The sequence below is a fragment of the Xenopus tropicalis genome, chromosome 8, assembly GCF_000004195.4.
Source record: "Xenopus tropicalis strain Nigerian chromosome 8, UCB_Xtro_10.0, whole genome shotgun sequence".
Classification (NCBI taxonomy): Eukaryota; Metazoa; Chordata; class Amphibia; order Anura; family Pipidae; genus Xenopus; species Xenopus tropicalis.
Genome location: NC_030684.2, coordinates 100,026,388 through 100,050,726, shown reverse-complemented (window position 1 = coordinate 100,050,726; position 24,339 = coordinate 100,026,388). Strand labels below are relative to the sequence as shown.

The window sequence follows — 24,339 nt, the reverse complement described above, 5'->3', positions numbered from 1 at the left end:
GTACCTTGGAACATGGAATAATTAATCACAAACCCAGCCCTTTAATACAGACCTTAGCAGCAAGGTAATTGCTGCAGCTGACAGCAGGGTCAGACTGGGGGGTGAAGGGCCCACAGGGGTCTGCACCCTTAGCCTCCCCCCCCAGAGGGGCCCCCACCCAACATCAGCGCGTAAATTTAACGCGTCAGGCCAGGAGCGGTCGGGCAGGGGGTGCACCCCAAGGGTCGGGTCTGGGCCGCCGGAGCCCACCATGATTTTTCCCGGTGTCCCGGCGGCCCAGTCCGACCCTGGCTGACAGCCTTTTAAAAAGACTCCTGTGTGGGTAGGTGGAGCTCTCTTCCCCACTACACAGGTAGCAGGAGCTGCACTGCATGAGAAAGGTATTGATGATCTGTGATTTTGCTTTCTTTTGTTAAGTTGGAAAAGCCACCCAACTGTAGTTAGGCTGCCAACTGTGTTTAGCCAGAACTCTAGTGCCAGGGTTTATTTTCCTGTTTCTTATTTTGTGTTTGTTACTGAAGTTTTGTAACAAAATAAACTGCAGACACTTGCCTTTAAGAAAGCAACTTCTGCGACTGCTTTGTTTACCCTTAAAGACTGTGGAAAGTGGCCCTAAGACACTGACCCAGATCCCCCTGTAGGCTCAAGTGTAACACCTGTTAACCAAGTTGTTGCTCAGTTTAACTGCTAGTTGATCCAGTGGAGAGTTGACAATCATCACAACACAACCATACAATGTTTTGTCAAGACCAAACAAAAAGACAATATTGATCTAGGTAAAGGTAAACACTATTTAAATATAATGACATCTGAAGGAAATATGAGAAGAATCATATAAAGTAGCTGATACATTTAATTCATCTCAGCCATCCAAAACTGAACAAATGCCTGCCGTATGGATAACCTAACCTAGCTATAACCAAGTTATTATGTTAAACTATAGGAACATATTAGACACACAATATTAGCTACAGTCTGAAAATTGCTATTCTGCAGGCAACATAGTCTGGTCTAAGGTTACAAAAAAATCCTAAAAATTCATTTATAGCACATTACTAGTCAGTTTAAAAGTCCACTTATAGCACTTTGCCATAAATTGCCTGACAATTTAAAGGTATTAACATATATTCTGGCAATTTATGTGTTTCTCTAGCTAAAAACTGTGCTTGGCAGGTCCCAAGTGTAAATCAGCCAACAAAAAAAAAGGTAGCTTCTATTTTCTGACAGCAAATATAAAATATTTTTCATTTAGCAAAACTCTCAAAATGTGAGCAACTTAAAATGAATCTTTCTACAACAGTAAGTTTTAAAGAAGTTTAACAAACCTTTGGTTGTGTCCTGTGTCCACCTCTCTAATAGTAAAACTGACCAGCAAGGTTTAAAACCCTCCTAATTAGACAGCTGTGGCTAATCTTATCCAGCTAGGGTTCCCACATTAACCTTTCAATAACAGCCACATAGTAAATTCATATCCTGCATGGTTAGTAAGCAATTCATTTAGATGCATGCTGCATCTGCCTTGGTCTGTAAGAAACTGAATTTAGGGTTCATTTACAATGGTGGGGCAGGCAAGTGCACTTTGCATATAGACACAACTCTTCGCTATGCAAATGTTGTGCCCATCTATGTATGCAGCACCGACATAACTATACGGGGCACATTTATCAAAGTACGATTAAGTCCGAATACAAAAAATTCATATTAGTTTGTACTGTGCGTATTTTCTGCAAGTTTTTCGTACTTTGCGCAACTTTTTCGTACTTTGCAACAAAATTTGTGCGACAAAATCATATTGCTGCGCCGAGTACGAAAGTTTCAGATTCATTCAAGCTTCAGTATCGTGACTTTCCTTGGGCCAGGTTGGAGCTGCAGAGTGCCATTGATTCCTATGGGAGGCTTCCAAAATCATGCACAGAAGGATCAAAGTTGGGTTTTCCCGCCGTTCACGATTGTTCGATATGAAAATTTCGGATCGCCAATACGATATTATCGAGACTATTCCGATTTTTTCGTAGGCATTTTCGTGATATTTGCAATCATAAATTATCGTATTGAATCCAAATTTTTCCCATTTCGGGATACAAACTCGTACTTTGATGAATGTGCCCCTAACGTGTCAATAGAAGGCCGCTGGCAAATTCCTTTGTACATGATTAAAGGAAACCTTTTACTTAATGTTTGCAAAATTCAGGCATTACAAGGCAGGGCAGTTGTACTTTGTACCTGCCATTGGTACAGGTACCAGTTCTCAGGTACTCTGGTGGGGGGGGGGGAATTTTGCACCATTTGGGCCTTATCACTTGACCCTTACTTGCGGTAAATTATCTCTTTCATGACTTTAATACAGTGTTTAGGGCAAGGGCACACATACCGGATTGTTCCCTTTTCTCTGCCTGCACAAAAAAGCCCAATAATAGGCCAGACATTGGCCTGTGTGGAGCTACACGGAGCTGAGAATCTCTGCTTTTGTGTAGCTCCACAAAGGCCTACACTAGGCCTGTCAATTTAGCTACAGGGTGAGCACATGTAGAGGATACGCTATGGGGCACATTCATCAAAGTACGAGTTCGAATAAGGAAATGGGAAAAATTTGGATTAGATACAATAATTTCTGATGATCACAAATATCACGAAAATGCTCATGAAAACATCAGAATAGTCACGTTAATCCGAAAGTCACAAAATTTTTGTATCGAACGATCATAAACAGCGGGAAAACCTTTCCGACTTTGATCCTTCTGTGCATGATTTTGGAAGCCTCTCATAGGACTCAATGGCACTCTGCAGCTCCAACCTGGCCCAAGTAAAGTCACGATACCGAAGCCTGAATGAATCCGAAAATTTCGTACTCAGCGCGACAATACGATTTTGTCGCACAAATTTTGTCACAAAGTATGAAAATGTCATGCAAATGTATGAAAAAAGTCGCAGAAAATATGAACAGCACAACCAAAAACAATTTTTTTGTATTTCTTACCTTGATATATGTGCCCCTATGTGTGCCCTTGACCCTAAGGTGCTTTTGTTGTGTATAAGGATATAAAGTGGGTGAAAAACAAGAAAAATATTACCTGTATCCACAATGATTTTTGCTGTTTATTATGAGAAAAAAATATCAATTCAGAAAACATGAAATTTCTCCAGTTTTTTTTATTTTGTGAAAGACTAAGAAGTAATAAGATCCTAACACAAAAAAAAAAAAAAATACAAACGTATAGAATAAAATTAAAAATTAAAAACATAGAAGCCACAGACATGCCAAACACCTCTTCCTATTAAACACCTTACACTGCTGAGGTTTATAAGATTCTGCACTGATGAGGGTGTTAACCAGAAATAGGTCACAAAAAATAACATTAAAGCTTATTTCAATAAATGTTTATAACATACAAATATAGGATCCATTATCTAGAAACGCATCCAGAATTATGGGAAGGCCATCTCTCATAGATTTCTTTTTAATTATATAATCCAAAATTTGAAAATATATTTCCTTTTTCTCTGTAATAACAACACAGTACTTTGTACATAATCCCAACTAAGTTATAATTTATCCTTATGGCTGGCAAAACAATGCTATTGCATTTAATTAATGTTTAAATGTTTAATACGTGTATTAACTGGACAGATAGTTTTTTGTACATATAGCATTCTGCACGGGGACTAGTACATATATCCCAAACTTGCTCTTACAAGTGGCATTTGCTTTCAAAGGGATTTCCACCCCACTTAGTTGGTGGTGTATGTTAGGTCCTTTAATAATGGAACTGCAACAATTGCATTTCATACATGGAAAAGTGCCTATCTTAGGTTTGCCTTCAAACAATTTCTTTGTACCAAATGAGAAGAACCTCTTTTATAAGCAAATCTAGGGAACTTGCTGAATAAACTACTGTGTTTCATATCTGATTGTAAAATAGGCCAGTACTTTCTTTTAACATTTTCTATTTTCTGGCTCTTCTTATCAAATTTCCCCACAAAAGTCATCCTGTTGTCATTATAAGTATGAGATTTGGATTTTAATAATTGCTCACGAGGCAACTCATTGGCGACATGTTCTAATTTTTGTTTGGGGTAACCCCTATCCATAAAGTGCTTCATCAAATCATTAGCAGCATCTCTATACAAAGAGTCATTAGAAGCAATTTTCCTTGCCCAGATATACTGACCCTTGGGTATTGACTTCATTGCAATGGGATGGTGGCAAATCTTGATTTGCAAAAGACAAACAGAAGTTTAAAAAATCTCTATGCGTTTCACAGGAGTACGATCTCGCTTTCTCAGGAGATATTTTAGTTTGTCTGAGTGTAAAGTCTGTTGTGGTTTAAATCAGTTTGATGTTGTTCCTGATAGTTCCTCTGTGAGCGTATGTGATGTATGAATGGTACTATCTATACAAAACTATATAGAAAACAGAGTCTAATGCATGCTAGATGCATGAAGTGGGCACGATAAGATATGGATTACAAATATTCCTTTTGGTCAGGTTTTAAGAGCCAAAAGAAATTGTACATGAGACCCACTATTGGGAACAGTTGGATATCCTCCATAAAAGATTTAAGAACAAGAGATATGTAGAGTAGTAGATTATTAGAGGGAGCAATCAGTAGAGCAAAAGAACTGTCAAGAGAACAATTTATATATAGAAAGAAAGAGTCCTCAAAAAGAAATGACACAAACTGATGTAACATTTATTACAAGGTACAACTACAAATCGGAAGCCAAAAGGTGGATTACGAGGAAACATTGGCGTGTCTTCAAATCTGACTCCAGTCTAGTGACCTTTGTAAAATATAAACCAACAATAGGAGAAATACTTCCATTAAAAACATGCTGGCCCCTTCTGAAAGTTTTGAAAATAAAAAAGTTGTGATAACCTTAAACTTGTAGTCTTGGACCACATTAGTAGTAAATTAAAGGAGAAGGAAAGGTAATCGCTTACCTTGTACCCCGGGCTGGTGCCCCTGTTAGGAGAAAACAGCACCAGCCCGGGGTACCTGTGAGACAACGATCCTCTTTCTTCATCTGTGAGTACTCCAGCCCCGGGAATTGGAAGAACCAAGACAGATGAAATAGGATCGATCCCGGGCCGGTGCGGTTTTCTCCTTACAGGAACACCAGCCCAGGGTATAAGGTAAGCGATTACAATCACTGGGGGGTTACTAACATTTTGGTTCACATTTTAAGTGAGTCTTGCTCATATACACCAACTGCCATTATTCTGAGCATTTTTTTCCTTGCCTACATCCCTTTAATATAATATTGTTTTATTCCTTGCACAATGACAGAATTTGATTTATAAAAACAATCATACCATGTAGCCATGTCAGGGCAAATCTCTTTCAGTACATTCTACCATTAGGTATGTATCACAATGAGTTGTGCTGCTTTCTGTTTTTGTCTACTTGTAGAAGAGGTAGCCTAAGTACAATTATTATCCATACATGGGCTGGGTATTAAAATGCGTGGGTTGCCTTCTAAGCTCTAATAAAACATTCCAGTATGTGACAAGCAAACTTGCACACATAGACATATTTATCTGGTGTAATGTTAATTAGTACACATAAACAGAAATTGTAACTCATGAGTCACATAATTCAATGGTTCTGTGGTTTAACTTAAGGTCTGAGTGCTTACAGATGGAAGGGAGGAGTTTTGCTCCTGTTTTAAAATGAATTGCAGCAATTCTATAGATACTTAAAAAAACCGTTACACCAAAAAAAAGAGTGAGTAATTAAAGTAATTAAAATAACTGTTCTGTTAAGCTAAATTCCTGCTGAAAAGTCAGACCTCAAGGTTGGAAGTGCACACTATGGGGCTGATTTATCAAAGTTTCGAATTTCGAATCTTAAAAAGTACAATTGTGAAAAATTCGTATTAAATACGATAATTTCTGATGTGCGTTAATTGCGTGAAAAATCGTATTGTGGTCATACGAAAATATTGTGGTACTATCTGAAAGTTCTGAAATTTTTGTATCCGAATGATCGTAAACGGCCCAAAAAACTTTCTGACTTTGAACCTTCAGTGCATGATTTTGGAAGCCTCCCATAGGACTCAATGGCACTGTGCAGCTCCAACCTGGCGCAAGGAAAGTCTCCCATAGGGCTCAATGGCACTCTGCAGCTCCAACCTGGCCCAAGGAAAGCCTCCCATAGGGCTCAATGGCACTCTGCAGCTCCAACCCGGCCCAAGGAAAGTCTCCCATAGGGCTCAATGGCACTCTGCAGCTCCAACCCGGCCCAAGGAAAGTCTCCCATAGGGCTCAATGGCACTCTGCAGCTCCAACCTGGCCCAAGGAAAGTCTCCCATAGGGCTCAATGGCACTCTGCAGCTCCAACCCGGCCCAAGGAAAGTCTCCCATAGGGCTCAATAGCACTCTGCAGCTCCAACCTGGCCCAAGGAAAGTCTCCCATAGGGCTCAATGGCACTCTGCAGCTCCAAGCTGGCCAAAGGAAAGTCATGATACCGAAGCCTGAATGAATTCCGAAAGTTTTGAACTCGTTGCAACAAATCTGATTTTGTCACACAAATTGACGCAAAGCATGAAAAAGTCATGGAAATTAACAAAAATATCACAGAAAATACGAATTTTTAGCATTCGGACTCAATTGTACTTTAATGAATAGGTCCCTATGTCTTGTCAATATGTCACTTCTCACGACACTACATATAACCTATTACTGAAAGTTCTACACCATATCACTTTATGCCACTACACTTTATGCCATTTTCAGCCCCGAATTACGGAAAGACCCCTTATCTGGTCCCGAGCATTCTGGATAACAGGTCCCATACCTGTACTACCAGTTCAACTACAGAATAAAATAAATGTATATAAACTGTACTCACGATTTAACCCCTTGGGGTGCAAAGTTGAATGATTTCCTGAACAAGAATAATATACAAGGCTATTTTGATCTTAAGATGTATGTTGCCTGTTAGCCTTAGAGTGTGGGAGGAAACCCGTGCAGACATGGAAAAAACATATAGAATGTAAGCTCCACAGAGCTTAATATTTCCTGTAACAATGGTCAATAGAAGTATTATTTTTGACCACTCTTTTTAATATCTTTAGCACAACCACCTCTGAAACCTTTGATTTCCTAAGTCCATTATTACATTCACAGCTCCAATTATCTAAGCCGATTTAGCTATATGTGTTGATTTATATACTGTATATTATGATTCCTTAACCTTATTCATAGCTCAGACTATTGTATCTATAAACACTCTAATATATGATTCATGTGAGAACTGACTGTGGACATTTTGTTACATAAGTATCCTCTTATCATGTATCATTTTATTAGTTACTTTATTTTTCTGGTGTTCACTTTTGGTTTTTGTATATTTCTTTGGGTAATATATTTTTTTGTACATTTCTTTGGGTAATATGTTTGTACACCATGATGTAAGTCTTGTCTCACTGAAGTGGCGCCCTCATAACGTCACTCCCCTTACTTTCCTGCTACTTTGGGTTTACCTGACTTTTCTTGTTGAACATTTGTCACTTTGAGAAAGGCTAGATTGTTAGCCAAATTAGAGTCAAACACGTGTATGTAAGAAAGGCAATGTGACATGAGGTCCTACTGGGACCTTTCTAAAGGGAAGACCAAAACATGTTGCTTTTACATGCTTACAGGAATGCACTTGCTTGGTGCATATTTCCTGGTGTTGCTAGTCTTTTTGAAGAGTATGCATATTTTTGCTGTACAATTGGGTACTTTGTACTACTCTCTCTCTCTCTATATATATATATATATATTATATACACACACACACATATATATATATATATATATATATATATATATACTGTTTGCCCTTCTACTGGAACCCCTAGCATACAAAATTAGAAATCATTCCAAAAACGGATTTCAGTTAAGCTTTGGCTTACAAGATTTTTGGCATTTTTGTAGATAATATCCTGCTAACTCTAAGATTGGAGGTGGGAGATCCCTCACTAACCAACCTTTTGAAGACTGGTGATTCTAAATGTATTTACTTTTCCAATGTATATCCCAGTAAAGGGGGTCCAGTTGTTGCCATGGAGCAGTTCAAATTTTGGGCCAGATTCAGTTCAATGATAAAAAGTTATCTCACAGTTTATCACATGAAAACTCATGGACGAGATTCAATTCAAGGAAAAAAAAACCTTTTCTTCAAATTCAGTTCCAGTTTTTTCCCATACATTTCAGTGGAGTTTTCATGTGATAAACTTTGAGAATGTTTTTTCTGAATTGACTTGCATCTCAAATTGAATCTCATCCATGAGTTTTCATATGATACACCTTTTCTCACTGAATTGAATCTGGCGGTCTGTATCCGGCACTCAATCACGCTCTACTGTATATTATTAAAAGTACATGCCTTTTTAATATGATTTTAACACCAAGGGTGGTTGAAGCTAATCTTCTGTTTGCAAGTGTCACAATTCTAGTCCTCTGGGAAGGTTCCCACTAGATGTTGTTGTTGGGATAAGCTTCCATTCAGCCATAACAGTATTTAGTGAAGCTGGGCACTGGCTAGTCAGACCTGGCTCCTGATTGCCATTCCAATTCCTTTGACAGGTGATCAACTGGGTAAAGTCAGTCAATTTCTTCTACTCCCATCTCAGAAAACCAATTCTATACAAATATTGCTGGCGTGTAGATGCATTATTTTGCTAAACCAGAAAAGGGTGTTTCCCCAAACTGTTGCTACAAAGTTGGAATTGCAGAATTGCTATGAATGACATTGTAATTTGTAGTATAAAGGTTTGCTTTCACATTTACAGGGCTCTAGTCCAATCCTTTAAAAACAGCTACAGAACATTATCCTTCCTCCACCAAAGTTCACAGTAGGCTTTGCAATTAAAAACATATCTCCAGAAGACAGAGAATTTTCTGAGATTTACCAGTTTTTGTAGGTTTTATTATGCAATATTAGCATGCAGATACATTTTATAAAGAGGCTCAGAAGTATAATGAATTTTGCAATGCCTACAGAAAAATAACAGCAGAAGCACATTTAGTAATTCATCTCACACCTGATACACTCATTGTGAATATACTACTAAGTGAAGGTGAGAAAGTAACAGTCGGAAAAAAGAATCAGATAAAAACATGCAAATCACTACTGGGTATTTCCAGAAAAAAAATCTTAGATTTTGATACATCTATCCTAGCTCTCCTTACACAAGAGTTCTGGGTTCCTGATAATTACAGAATCACCCTGAAGTAGATACTTCAGGGTGATCCTGTAAGGCAAATCCAGTTTTAAAAAATGCATATTTCTTAGTAATTTTATTGGCATTATTTTGCTTTCACACTTTCTATCTTGCCAATAATTGAGTCAGCGTAACTGGCAATGGTGTGCTCTGTATAAACAACCCCCTCCCTTGACCATTTTGTGTGCCTCATTTGGCTTACATTTACATTAAAGTACATTATGCGAGAGGCAATAACTTTGCAGTGGTAATATAATGACTACTTTGAATGGACTAAACAGAGAGCAGCTTAATTTATCCTGTTTGTCCTGTTTAGCTAAAAAAATCAACAGGCAAAAATTATGTTCAGCACAATCTCTATTTATTGATATCATATTGAAAAAGGGTGTACTGTTTCTTTAATATAATAAGCAAATATTCTCTGTCTCCTTTCCCAAGTTCTATTATAAAGCTGTTATAAATGTTCTTTATTGGTGATGCTTGGGTTGAGGCGGTGTTCTAATAGATACACAATTGTTACTCTAGAAAGTGCATTTATGTCTTTTTAAAGGAATATGAAACCTTTACAGTTTTAATTGTTATTGACCCTTTCATTCTTGTTTATAAAATGAGTTATAGGAACTTTTAACTTACCTTTCAGTTTTTCTCATCAGAGTTCCATGTTCTACACTTTAGAAACTTAGATAAAAGCCTCCTAAATGCAGAATGATTGCAGACTTTCCCTAATGACAGTATGGAAAGTACAGCCTGCATCCTTTTTGAACGTCTGGTTATTCAGAAACAAGCCTGTCTGACTTACGGACTTCCTGTTCTGCCCTCGGAATCTGTGACTTCAAGAACAATGTGCTCTAGCTTCTCAACTAAAACTACGCTGGAAGAGTAAGAATGCTTTCCATCCTGCTAAGGTAAATGTAACCTTTTTTGTTTTCAAAAACCACACATTTACTACTGAACATGTTATCGCTTCATAGATATGTTATGTTTGTTCATTCTACTTTTTCTAACATTCAGTAGAAGCGCTCGTACTTGCATAGACCACATGTTAGGACATCCAGTTTGCCCCTTGAAGGGAGATACATGCTGCTGTTGCATTGCATTTGCTCTATTTCCAAATCCTTTATGTTTATTTTTTTAGAATCATATTACAGGAAAATTAAGATGCACTGCAAACTGACGGAAAGTGAATCAAGTTCTTTGTTCTCTGTTTATCCCTAGTAAACACAGCAAACAATGCTGAGAGATGTCACTTGAAGCGCTGTTTGTAAGTTAAAGTTAAGGAAACCACCTACTGCATACTTAAAATGTGTTAATTGTAAAGTATGGGTCTTAACAAAAACATTTAAATTAACTGAAAAAGAAATCTATTGGGATTGTTGGCTTTGTGCACAAATTAATGTGGGTATTGTCCTGAATCTTCTTCCCAATATAGGGCTTGGTTCTGACTCACCCCCACTAGACTGAAAAGCATAGCTAGGACCCTCCCTTCCATGACAGCAGTGTTGGGGGGGGGGGGCAGTTGCAAACACCAAGGGCCCTCAGTAAAGAATATATATTACCCTCTGTTTAGAGAACTAGCTCTTTTGTTTGCATAGAGGTCACCTAATAGCCAAATCTTAGCCATTATTTGGCACCCCCGTGAACTTTTAGGATGCTTGTCTTTTTCCATTTGACTGTGGCTCACAAGTAAGATAGGTTGAGGACCCCCAAGGGTGGTTCACCTTCAGGTTAACCTTTAGTATGTTATAGAATGGCCTATTCTTAGCAACTTTTCAATTGATCTTAATTTTTTACATTTTTTATATTATTTGCCTTCCTTTTCTGATTCTTTCCAGCTTTGAAATGGGGGACACTGACCCCAGCAGCCAAAAAAATATTGCTCTGATGCTACCATTTTTTCGATATTTTTACTTTTTATTGCTTTTCTTTCTATTTAAGGCTTCTTGCTATTCATTTAAACTACTGCCTTGTTGCTAGGTTAAACTGAACCCTAGCAACCAGATAACTGCCATAATTCTAAACTGAAGAGCTGCTGCACAAAATGCCAAATAATTCAAAAACCAAAAATTATGAAAAAAAAAAAGAAGACCAATTGCAAAAAACATTGCCTACGTCATACTAAAAGGTGAACAGCCAATTTAAGTCTCTGATTCGGTTTGTGGTTTTGTGGTTTGAAAAAATGGCAAGTTAGGTAAAACCCAGGCACTGAACAATATGAGAGTTTTCTCAAATCTGGAAATCAAGTCAATCTTGGCATCAAGTCAGGCATCAATATGTTTGACAACTGTAATTTCAAGTTGCAAAAGTTGCACGTATCATTTATGGAAGGTACTTGATTCTAAATATGATCCCTGTGCTTCCATATAGTTGCACTAAGCACCAATGTGCCTGCCAAGTCTGCCCAACTGAAATAAATCATGCACCCTGGAGCTACTGCCACCCTGAACTTGGTGGGACTTCCAGAGTTTCCACAGCAACTGCTTCAATAGGTGCACCACACTTGCATCAAAAGAATCGCACATTAATGCCATCAGTGCCAGCACTTCCTAACGTGTAAGTAATTTAGCATGCTTTTGCCACCCTTAGTGCTTTACTACCTCTGTCTGTGGTTATATAGCCAAAGTATAAGATACGTATAAGTACGTACTTCTTATGCACTGTACTTTTTTTTTTACATACAACAAATGTGCATAACAAATGTACCATTTTAAAGTGGCCCAAAACTGAATCCTCCACAAAAAATTCAAATACCAAACCCAACCATGACCAGAGAAAGATATAAACAGTTAACCGAAATGCTAAGGATCTGAACTTGAACCCTGCATAAAAGTTTTGTCAAATACTGCATTCTGTCTTTGCTTTCAAATTTAGCTTTCAGTTCCCAAACAAGCAAAAAGTACTTCAATAATTATTGGTAAGGCACCTTTCCAGAATATTGTTGAAATCTATTCACTTTACTACCCAACTTGCTACTTAGTGCTTTGTACAAATGTGTTTGCCAAGATCTTTCATAAAACTGCTGGCTCTGACTTCAGGCTTTTAGCTATATAATCTCTTTTAGTATTCATATGCAACTGCTCCAGGTTTTTAATCCTTTTATTCGGTGTATGGTATTTTGGTTTGTTATATCCTTACCAAATGACATTGCATTTGCTACACATAATGTATTAGTACATACATTAAAAGTAACAAGACTGTGGTTTACTACTGAGTTGTGTGGAATACAAAAGAAAGAAATGTTTGACAACTATTGAGTACAACCCCTAAGTGAACCGTGCTTAGAAAATATGCTTAATGTCTGACTGTGAGTGAACATAGGAAAGATGATAAGGAACCTGGAGTTCTTCTGTAATTTGAATCACCAGACCTATAGGGACCCAGTTAAAATTATTGATGCTGGAACAGCTGTTTAACAAAGCATTTAGATTTAGATCCAGAATTTTACATGGAAAACATTTATGCTGAAAACATATACACAAATTGTTCCATTTTTATTCACTGTGGTGTCTGGTGATCACATGGTGATGTGTGGTAAATTTCTTTATTAAAGAGAAATAAAATAATTTAAAAAAATGATCATCAAGTTCAGCCTTTTAGGTATACATGAAACCTGCCTAACTGCTAATTAATTCAGAGGAAGCCTCTCTAATTTGTCACAGAGGGGAAAAAAAATCCTTCCTGACTCCAAGATGGCAATCGGACCAGTCCCTGGATCAACTTGTACTAAGAGCTATCCCCCATAACTCTGTATTCCCTCACTTGTACTGAGAGCTATCTCCCATAATCCTGTATTCCCTCACTTGTACTGAGAGCTATCTCCCCTACCCCTGTATTCCCTCACTTGTACTAAGAGCTATCTCCCATAACCCTGTATTCCCTCACTTGTAGTAAGAGCTATCTCCCCTACCCCTGTATTCCCTCACTTGTACTGAGAGCTATCTCCCATAACCCTGTATTCCCTCACTTGTACTGAGAGCTATCTCCCATAACCCTGTATTCCCTCACTTGTACTGAGAGCTATCTCCCCTACCCCTGTATTCCCTCACTTGTACTAAGAGCTATCTCCCATAACCCTGTATTCCCTCACTTGTAGTAAGAGCTATCTCCCATAACCCTGTATTCCCTCACTTGTACTGAGAGCTATTTCCCCTACCCCTGTATTCCCTCACTTGTACTGAGAGCTATCTCCCCTACCCCTGTATTCCCTCACTTGTACTGAGAGCTATCTCCCCTACCCCTGTATTCCCTCACTTGTACTAAGAGCTATCTCCCATAACCCTGTATTCCCTCACTTGTAGTAAGAGCTATCTCCCATAACCCTGTATTCCCTCACTTGTACTGAGAGCTATCTCCCCTACTCCTGTATTCCCTCACTTGTACTGAGAGTTATCTCCCATAACCCTGTATTCCCTCACTTGCTAAGAATCCATCCAACCCCTTCTTAAAGCTATATAATGTATCAGCCAGTACAACTGATTCGGGGAGGGAATTCCACAACTTCACAGCTCTCACAGTAAAAAATCCTTATATTTAATATTTAGACGGAACCTTTCATTTTTTCTAAATGGAATTGGTGTCCGTTGGAAGGACCTACTGGTAAAAAAAGCATTAAATAGATTATTATATGATAAACTTATATACAGTAAATGGAAGAATCCCTTCCAGTAACTTGGAGGATACTGGATTTCCAAAACACATCAGTCAATATTTCCAATCAATAATTAGTGCTGTCAGGCAAATGCTATTCAAAGTGAATAGGGGAAATTTTGAGCATTGTGTTCCCTGCCCATGGAGATGCCTGTGTGACAAAGCCCTTGAAAGTCTGTGTGACATTACTCTAAAGAGGAATTATGTCTTAATAGAACATTAACACTAAAGATTGTAAGTTTTTTTAATGCATTTAAGTAAAACGTACTTTTACCCTTCACTGGTAGAAAATTTGCATTTGCTTCAGGAACGCTTTATATAAATAAGCTACTGTGTAGCCATGGGAGCAGCCATTCAAACTAAATAGGGTCAAAAGGCACAGGTCACATAGCAGATAACTGATACTGATCTACATAGAATACAATGAGTTTAGTTAATTTACTGGAAGGCAGCAGAAGTCAAATGTTATTAATGGCTCTCCACAGCATTACAGACTGAAAACCTCTTATATAAAATAGGACGTTTCTTTCCAAGAATTAGTTCACGTGTAGGTGCTGGATGAACAGATATAAACTTTAAAGGTAAATACAATATTTTCACTTTTAAATGTGGCTTGATAGCTCCAACAAGGAGTGTAGTGGGAGTAGCTTTCCCATGTATTCCATCTAGATTTCTGAACAGTTAAGACTGTATTTCCAGAGGGAATCCTGCTAAGAGCAGTTATAAATTTTAAATTTTGGAAAAGTATAAATACTAGAATATAGACTCTGTACTGAAGGATGTTTAAACAAGAACATTTTGTGAAGTTTTTTTTCTCCTTAAAGGAGAAGGAAAGGCTAATAAAGAGTTAATCTCAAGCTGCAGGCATACCTTCAGTTCTCTCAATAGTGCCCTTAAGTCTCCCCAAAAAATGCTAAGCTGTGTAAAGAAAATTCCCATAATGCCACTCTCCTGCACCAAAACTTAGATTGCTGTACATGCGCAGTTAGTAAGACCATGAGGAAGCTTCCTGCTGATTGGCTAAGATCACACATTCCTAAGAGGGGGAAGTGAGTTCTTAGCATTCTTGAGGGAGGGGGGAGCAGGAGAGGGGAGAGAGGAGCGCAGACTCTGGGACAGGAAATCCTATTTCTTTTGATAGAGGGCTCAGTGCAGCATTTCTGTGAGTGCTTATGGCTGTATATACATAGACCTTTCTGATAAAGCTTACTTAGTTTTTACCTTTCCTTCTCCGTTAAAGTTAAGTAAAATACTTTTGCTGGTGGACCTTTTTCTTGACTGCCACTGGATTGATGGGGAATTATATAAGCTTATGTTAGCAAAGGTTGAACTTGCATTTGTGTCATTTCAGAAAGCAGTGATCCTTAATGTGAGAATTTTGGCACTGGGTTTACTGACATTTCATCATTAAATTGCTTTTACCTTTGTGACAGTTGTGAAGAATTTAAGAGAGGAAGTAGAGGAGGAATATGATTTGAGGTAAGGGTGGGGTTCTGAGAAACGATTAAAGAGAAAACCTCAACAGGTTAATCTTGGAAACATAGAATTTGTATATGCTGAAGAAAACATTTCTGCAAAATCTGAAATTCTAATAGGTAGATGAAATAAAAGTTATTAGCAAATTATATAAACATATGCAATTTTTCATTTGTGCAAAGCTTTGCAAATATTGAATAGGGGTTTTGCAAAGCTGCAGTGCCTTGCCTGCTAGTTGAAAAAAAGTCTATAGATGCTCATTAGCACAAGTGTCGTTGCCTCTAGCAACCAATCAGAAATGTACTGCTTCCAGTTAGAAAATGAAGGTAAAGACCAGATTGGTTGCTTTGGCCAACTGCACTGGTGCAACTTAGCACCTATGTTATTAAATTAGCCCAGGGTGTTCTGTAGTAATCTCATTATATAGTAGCATATTAACATAGTAAGTTAGGTTGAAAAAACACATATGTACATCAAGTTCAACCTTAATGCCCGGGTTCTTACTATGTAACATGTAATATTTACTTCAACTTCAAGCAAATCTAAAAAAATGTACGTTGTGTAATGCTAATTCTGAAAATGATAGATGTGTTTAGATGTGTTTGTCATTCACATAACAATTTGCTAATGTGCAACTGAATAAATGTGTTTTTGTGCATTTTTTTGCACCCTGCCTTCCTGTTGTTAAATAACAGCTCCTATTATATAAATAATATATCTGTTCACTCATACCCAGACTTTCCTGCCTACCAGATTCCTTCTGCCGTCAACACTCTCCCAAACCCTATTTTATTTTTTTTCTCTTTTACCACTTTATCGGCAGTATAGAACGGCAAACCACAACTGCATTGCCTATACATCAGGCAGATAGGCAACATAACCACCTATCTGCCATTCAGTACACCTTAGCCTATTTAGAGTTACACTGCAGTCTATTTACTTAGGATTCTAATCTGCTAATGGCATCACAGCCCTTTTACACTCTTTTGCCCCTGATTTTTTTATCTGCCCTCACTTTTAATACCTGGCTTAACCTATACCAAAAGATTCTTACCTTTGGAGCATGCTTTCCATTTCCTCCTGTACCATGTTTCAGTAATGCTATTTATACTGGCTATTGGGTATAAACAGTTGGCTAACCCACTTCTATAATTTGCCAAACAAATTGAGGTTTTAGGACAACTATGTATTCATCTTAAAATTGGATACTTTTTGCACTGAACTGCTGAGTAGGAGTGTTGCTTGTTTTTTCAGTAGGCGAATCTGATTTTTTGAATGGTGAATTGCCCCTTTTTCCTTTATTCCCTTCTATTGTAAAAAACATTTTAACTGGTTTGACCAAGCAGCACTTTATTGAATGTTCATAGACTGATGAGGGGAGTTTTGAGTAAGGGTTACCAGAGTGTGTTTGGACAAGAAATAATTATCCTTACATTATACTTAGAACTTAGGTACTATAATTAGAAGAACATTTAAATGAATATTAAATAATACAACAGATGTGGAAGAATAATCCCATTCAAGATAAGACTTACCTTGGATGTACAAGCCCCAGACCTTCAGCTTAGGGGAGTAACCACACTTTATTTGGAGAGCCTGTGGGACCTGTGGTTTCAGAATAAGTTTTTCAGTCATTTGGATCACTATAATTTTAGTTAAAAAAAAAATTAACATTAAATAAACCCAATAGAATTATTTTGCCACCAAAATTGATTTGTGCGGCTTAGTTGCCCTCAAGTACAACCTATTCTTTTATTATTACAGAGAAAAAGGAAATCACAAAAAAAAAAAATTACAATTGTTTGCTTAAAATGGACTCTATGAGAGATGTTGGAGCTTTCTGGATATGGGTTGGTGGTGCACAGAAAGAATCACAAACAAATGTAATTTTAATGACAAACAATAGAAGTGTTGCAATCTTGTCTCAAAAAATTCTATACTACCACGTACTTACAGGGGTCATTGCCCCCACCACGTATTGACAAGCAGCAGGGGCAATGACAAAGGCGCCTGGACTAGGGGTAGGCAGGAGAGGTCCCCCCCAATCGTGCCCTAGGCAGCTGCCTCTTGTGCCTAACCCTAGTTCCAGCTCTGCTTACTTACATATACTTACTTACATATACCATATAGATTGTAAGCTGTACGGGGCAGGGACCTCCTTCATCTTGTGTTTCTGACTCATTGCAACTGTACCTTGTATTTATTTGTATTTATTGTTGTACTTTGTATTTATCCATTATCTTTAACCCCCTGTTTGTATTAATGTATTCTACTGTACAGCGCTGCGTACATAAGTAGCGCTTTATAAATAAAGATATACATACATACATACATACATACATACTTAAAAGACAGGTTTGAAGATCTCTTATAGTGAGGACTGCATTGGTGCACTGATCTGGCCTTTTCCCGAAGGGTCTGCATAGGCCCGCATTAGGATCTGTTTGTTAGTCCCCTAGCAAACAATTGGATCAGCCTAATTTGACCCTGCACATGGGTTTGCCAACAAAGCCAAATGAATAGATCTATTAATCAACGACTAGCAATATGCTCTAGGGGTTATTTACAAACTTAAGTGCAGTGTGCAAGTTATAAATCAACAGTTTTTTTACCCTCAAAGAATTAGATCCTAAAAATGAAAATGGCTAAACATGCTGTATGCTATAGTATGCTGAAGCATCTGAAGCATATACTGAACTTACTGCACCAGCCTAAAGATTCAGCATTGCTATAACAGTAATGATCCCATCTTGGAATCTGTTACAAGTATCAGTGACAGTGCACATACTCAGTGGGCTCTGAGCGGCTGTGGAGAAGCTAAGCTTAGGGGTTGTCGCAGATTACCAAGCAGAAAATAAGAATTATTTGTCATAGACACTGATGCTACAGGTGCTGGTTATTAAATTCTGATGCAGAATAAGCTGATGTTTGAGCTGCCATGTGATGAGAATCTAAATTAATTACTAATCAGCCTTGTATTGTTACTTTACATTTATATATATAAAGTTTATATTATACACACACATGCACGCACACACATAATATATTGTACTTCATTCCCAGGTTATTGACAGAAGAACAGGGCATATACAGGGAATCAGCAGAAAAGAAGATGGGGAGCTACTGAGGGCATCTTTGGGGGCACAGGTCTTCTCTGCTAAAGGGCTGTGGTTGCCTTGAGCTGTACAGGAGCCCAAAGCATAATGTACAACATTTGTAGCCTACTTCTTTAGTTAGGCTTTAGTTCTCTTTTAAAGTAGCATTTCTTCAAATAATTTCAATGTGATTGTAACTGAGCTCCACATCTGCCACAATTATGTCTGTCTGCATCTAGAACCACCTGGGAGGAGAACATGTTTGAAACAGTGCTTGCATTAAATTCACTGAGCACAAGTCTAGGGCTCCTAAACTAATTCTATATCCAGGTCCAGGTTGGTGGTAGCTCCAGCATCAATAGGCGAACTTGTACACAAGTCATCAGAATAGGTAGGATGGACACACTGGCAACCATGTGGAATTTTAGGCATGTGTTTGGGTCCAAAAACCTGAATAACTTGTGTCTATATGGACTCTCAATTTTGGCCATTTTAGAGCATTCACACTTGTAGGAGCATTCGTAACTTACCCCTACTCACTGTTAAGCCATAAGTGACCTCAAAGAACATAGTTGAATGAAAAAAGAAAAAATTCCAGACAAACTGTACTAAGTACAGCTCAGTCAATGTCAGACATATTGAAATCTGAGTTGAGTTGAGTATTGCAACAGAGCACTGTGCTCTGGTGACATGGGTAGAGGAAATAGAAGTTGCCACTTGTTAAAGAAATCCAAACAGAATTACCTTCACTGCACACCCATATATTAAATTCATTCACTGCTCTGGTGGTGCAAGCCTTCCTTAGGACAGGAAGGGCCCTTCCATCAGCATCACGAAGGGAGGATGTGTGTTACGATAAATGGGGTAAGCTCCCCAACTGCATATATTGTGCGAGTGTGGCTCAGATACAATTTGTCTACTTGTTAAAAAGAGACTTATAGCATAAGTGACCCCCACGCAATGTGGTAGACAATAATAGATAATATATAGTGGTAATTTCACTCTGTGCTAAAAATGATCATTAACTTTATCTTTCCATAGATCCTCTGATTTTTGTCTGTGTTTCAGATGAGGGTTGGGCATGTTGTAACAGTCCCTGCCTGTAGTACAGTAAAAGGGGGATAACAAATCACAGCCCTGCAGTCACACAAGCAAGGAGAGGCTTCAGTTCCCTATTAGGTCCACCTAGCTCCCCTGCACAGCTTGGGAAAGGAGGCAGCAGGAAGCAGAATAGATGGTCAGGACTAGAAGGGTTTTTGGAAAAATTTTCAATTAGTCAGCCCAAAACACATGTGTTACCACATGCTTCCTAAATTTAAAAGACACCTTCTTGATTTTTTACACAATATGTCCCTTTTAATGATCCACATTTTATAAAAACTGAATCAGCCCAATTCAGTAAGGTCTCTGGTGATTCATATTAAAGTGTCTTTTTACTGAACATCATAAGCCTGTGTTCGGATTTTGCTGGGAAGATCACCTAAAACTCAGTGTTTGGTTTTTTTTGACAGTATTAATCTCATTTTTGTTATTGCCCGTGGTTAACAGCCTGCTTTCTGTTCTGTTTTGTTCCTTTCCTACTTCCTCTGCAGTCTTTTTCTAAGACTGCTATTTAGTCTCTACGGTAGCTCTCTTTATTAGTTTAAATATCAGCGTATGAAGCGACATAGAAGGGGTAAAACAGAAGGGTAAATAAATATAATCTGAAGCTTGCTTATATAACAGTCGTCTGAGATTATCTCAGACTCACTAAATGTCTTTTTAATCACAATATAGGGCCAGTTTCACTTTGACTAATCTACTTAAATCCTAAAATAGCTATTTATACTTTTAGAATGAAATCATCCTGTCTAGTTCTACCCATTTTCTCACTGCTGGTGCTACATTTCTCGCTTCATGTATTGTGGTTCACATTTGTCCAATCTTCTCATTCCTTTTATAGTAATATTGCCAAATGTGTATGTGTAACTGTCAGGGTAGGCCACAGCTTCTTATGTACTGTATATGCAACTAAAGCTACTAAGAGGGTGTTAATCAACTAGCACTCAGGGTAGACTTTTTTTCTCTAATTTTACAGCTAGAAGGTCTATTTATATTCACTTGAGAAATGTTTGTGTTCTATACTATGTTTGCCTGATCAATTAAGATTTATCAGAGATTCTACTAATAGATTACAGTAAAAATTTTCATATCCTAGTGTTAAGTTTTCCCTCATTTTACACCATTATTAATGCATAATACATTTCCCTGATTTTACAATTTTCCTGATATTAAACCATTTATGTCTGGTCCCCTGAAAAATGTAAAATGGGGGTTCTACTGTATTCTTGATTTCTCTTAAAGTCTATCATTTTACATATTATATTTTAAAGATGTTACCCTAAACAATATGTGATTTTCACAAAATCTATATTTAATATATTGTATAAGTTGAGCACACTGGTTTTTTTTAAAGATAAGCATCCTTGTAACACCCACACACAATTATAACGGCACTTTGGGCTTTAATGAGTTTTCATGGCAGTGGGGCAGAGCTATTGAATATTGAACAAGGGATTTCCAGCTGCTTGATATTATGAAAAGTTATTGACGCTTTTCTGAAAGTGTTTAATAAATGAGCACATATACCAAAGCACATAAATTAATGCATCTAAATGCCTTGACCATTCTGTTCTATGGGGTGTTAGAGCTCAGTGGCATCACTGAGCTCTAACACCCTTTAAAATTGTTAATCTTTAAAGTAAATTGCAAGGGGTTATACTGATTCAGAAAACTATTTTCCACATTTGAATGCATCCTTCCAGCAAGTTAAAAAGCATTGTCTAGAAGGATTAGTATTAGCAGTAACAATCATTACCACTCAGTAAAACACATTGATCTGTTGTAAATTGGCCCCTTAAACTACTATTTATTTAGTTTATATTTATATAGAGAAAACACATTTTATGGTCAACAAAGAGCTTCAAATGGCAGGAGTGAAACATTTTCATGAAATATGTATTTGCTAAGTTGAAATGAAACAATTTTGTACACTAAAAGAACAGACTAAAAAGCGCCATTTAATACACAATAATAATTTTGTGATTGACACAGCCTGGGGGTCATTTATCAACAATGGGCAAAATTGCCTGTGTGCAGTAACACATGGCAACCAGACTGCGTTCATTTCTCTACCTGCAGCTGGGTGAAAAAAGCTGATCACTGATTAGTTGATATGGGCAAATTTGTCCAGTGTTGATAAATGACCCCCAGGGTTGAGGGAACCCTGGAGCTACTGTTCATTCAACAGGTGGCGGTAGTTCCTGGGTTTCCCTGCGCCTGTAGGAGTTAAAGGAAAAGTAACACTAACATTTTTCAAGTAAAAAATCTATTGTGCCCTGCCCCAATAATTGCCCTATCCTACAAACCATTTGTTATTTTGAATGCTTTATTAGAAAATACCTGCTAAAACTTGCCTTCCGGTCAATTGAAATAAGGCGATACATCAAAGGAAGGTGCAGCATCCACTATGCGATGATCGATTGATCGAGCCTAGCCTTCTTTCTGTATAGGAAGGAGTCAGGCTAGGCTTGATCAATCGATTGTCGCTTTGTGGATGCTGCTCCTGCATCGCCGTATCGCCTTATTTCAATTGACCAGAAGCCAAGTTTTAGCAGGTATTTTCTAATAAAGCATTCAAAATACTAAGTGGTTTGCAGGATAGGGCAATTATTGGGGCAGGGTAGAATAGATTTTTTACTTAAAAAATGTTAGTGTTACTTTTCCTTTAATGCTGCTTGATTGGTAACAGAAGAAGGGAGGACTGAACGCTTAAATTATTTAGAATGATCTTTTGAAGATCATTACATAATAATACATTCTTTACATTTTTTTTAAAGGAGCTGGTAATGAAACATGGGCACCAGTGCTACACACCAGACATGGATTTTGAACCAAACAGGAAATACAAGTACTTGCAACCCAGAATACAACAAGAGTGTGCACTTTGTGACGGCAATGTACAGTGTTGTTTTGGTTATTGGATTCCCAGCAAACATGTTAACTTTGTGGTTAACAATACTGCAGATACGTAGAAAAAACGTACTGGCTGTCTATCTGTTCAGCCTATCTTTAAGTGAATTGATGTACTTGGGGACGCTACCTCTCTGGATCCTTTACGTGAAGAATGACCATAAATGGCAATGGGGTGCTCTGGCTTGCAAGATCACTGGGTACATCTTTTTCAACAACATATACATTAGCATACTCCTGTTGTGCTGCATTTCTCTAGACCGATTTGTGGCAGTTCAGTACTCCTTGGAATTCAGAGGTATAAGGCGGCAGAGGATAGCCGCCATTATAACTTTAGTTCTATGTTTTACTGTAGCACTGATTCACTCTACTGCATTCATGATAAACGAAGGAGACACAGAAAAACAATCAACCTGCTTTGAAACATTGCCAATGCCCCAAATGGTAGCCAATTTCTATTTTGCTCGATTTATTATTGGCTTTTTATTACCTTTAACTGTTCTCATGTTTACAAACTGCAGCATTAAAAGACGAATCCAAACAAGTGACAGCTTCACACACCACCAAAAATCCAAAGTAAAGTATTTGTCAATAGCTGTAATAACCATATTTATGATTTGCTTTGCCCCTTATCATCTTGTTCTCCTCATTAGAGCTATAGCTTTTGTTTTAAACCCAGATAACTCCTGCCCCTTTGAGGAAAATATTTACACATCTAATGCTGTGCTCCTATGCCTAGTCACGGTTAATAGTGTGGCTGATCCATTTATCTATGTGCTGGTAAGTGAAAATGTGAGAAAGGACATCTGCAGAGGTCTGCGAACATGGAGAAGGCAATTGTCGACGTCTGTCAAAAGTGACAATAGCATTTACCCTCACATTCAGAGATCTAGAGAACTCCCCGAGGAGAATTCTTCTGCACAACCTGTACAGCTTCTATGACCTCAAATAACAGTATTTTTAATGGAAGAGCTTTGTAAGGTTTGCTGGATAATATCTAACTTGCACTGCTTGGAAGAGTTACTGGCTGGTAAATAGCTCCCAATACTATGGTGTGCTTACGTGGTGTGATTTGCTCCAGCTCAGTAACTCACTGAAACCAAGAAAATATTTACTTTCAGTATTATGACTGCTAAGTGGGTTGCTAATTGGTTGCTATGGGTTACAGTAGAGGAGCAAATCTAATTTAATATAAAGAATGCAAAAGCTTTTTAATTTATGTGTCTTCCAATGTATATATGTATTTATTAAGCATCAAGTAGGAAATAATTTCAAACTTTATGCCCAATATCTGTCAACAGGCTTCAAGAATGATAATAAATCAATTTTAACCAAAGCAACAAACAAATTGACCCTTAAAATGTGGTTCACTTACTGCACAGAAAAAGCTCAGCTTTAAAAGATTTTGTTTAGAAAATTGGGGTGTATTTACATAAGCATCCCACTCCTATATACACTCATACATATATATATACACATACATACATACATTAAAGCTTGGACTGCTATGTTCATATGTTATCAATAGAAATCTTTAAGGGGTTGTTCAGCTTCAAATTAACTTTTAGTATGATGTAGAGAGTGCTATCTTGAGAACATTTGAGACTGGTCTTCATTTTTTATTATTTTCCGTATTTAATTATTTCACTTTTTGTTCAGCAGCTCTCCAGTTTGGAATTTCAGCTTCTATTTGGTTGCTAGCATCCAATTTTACTTAGCAACCAGACAGTACTTTGAAAGAGAGACAGAAATATGAATAGGGAATGAGGAGGGCATAAATAAAACATACGTAATAAAAATTAAAAAACAGTAGTCTCACAAAGCAATAGTTTTTTGGCTGCCGAGGTCAGTGGCCCCCCCTTTTGGGAGCTGGAAAGAGTCATAAGAGGAAGGTAAATTATT

At 37.7% G+C, this 24,339-nt stretch overlaps 1 protein-coding gene across 4 annotated transcripts; it reads left to right on the top strand.

Annotated features, from left to right (window-relative positions):
• The first annotated feature begins 341 nt into the window (after nucleotides 1–341).
• gpr132 (G protein-coupled receptor 132) lies at nucleotides 342–23,781 on the top strand. 4 transcript variants are annotated; one of them, XM_012968018.3, is made up of 4 exons: nucleotides 342–380; nucleotides 9,865–10,116; nucleotides 11,576–11,761; nucleotides 22,305–23,781. In XM_012968018.3, the coding sequence occupies exon 4, from the start codon at nucleotides 22,321–22,323 to the stop codon at nucleotides 23,377–23,379; it is 1,059 nt and encodes a 352-aa protein (XP_012823472.1). In that variant the 5' UTR covers nucleotides 342–380; nucleotides 9,865–10,116; nucleotides 11,576–11,761; nucleotides 22,305–22,320; the 3' UTR covers nucleotides 23,380–23,781. The 4 variants fall into 4 exon arrangements, with proteins under 4 accessions (XP_012823472.1, XP_031746070.1, XP_031746071.1 ...); XM_031890210.1 differs by lacking the exon at nucleotides 11,576–11,761; XM_031890211.1 differs by lacking the exon at nucleotides 11,576–11,761 and having other exon boundaries at nucleotides 344–380; nucleotides 9,887–10,116.
• Nucleotides 23,782–24,339: the final 558 nt, after the last annotated feature.

What these genes read in the sequence shown, in the direction of transcription:
- gpr132 (XM_031890210.1), top strand. Translation starts at nt 22,321, where the DNA reads ATGGGCACCAGTGCTACACACCAGACATGGATTTTGAACCAAACAGGA.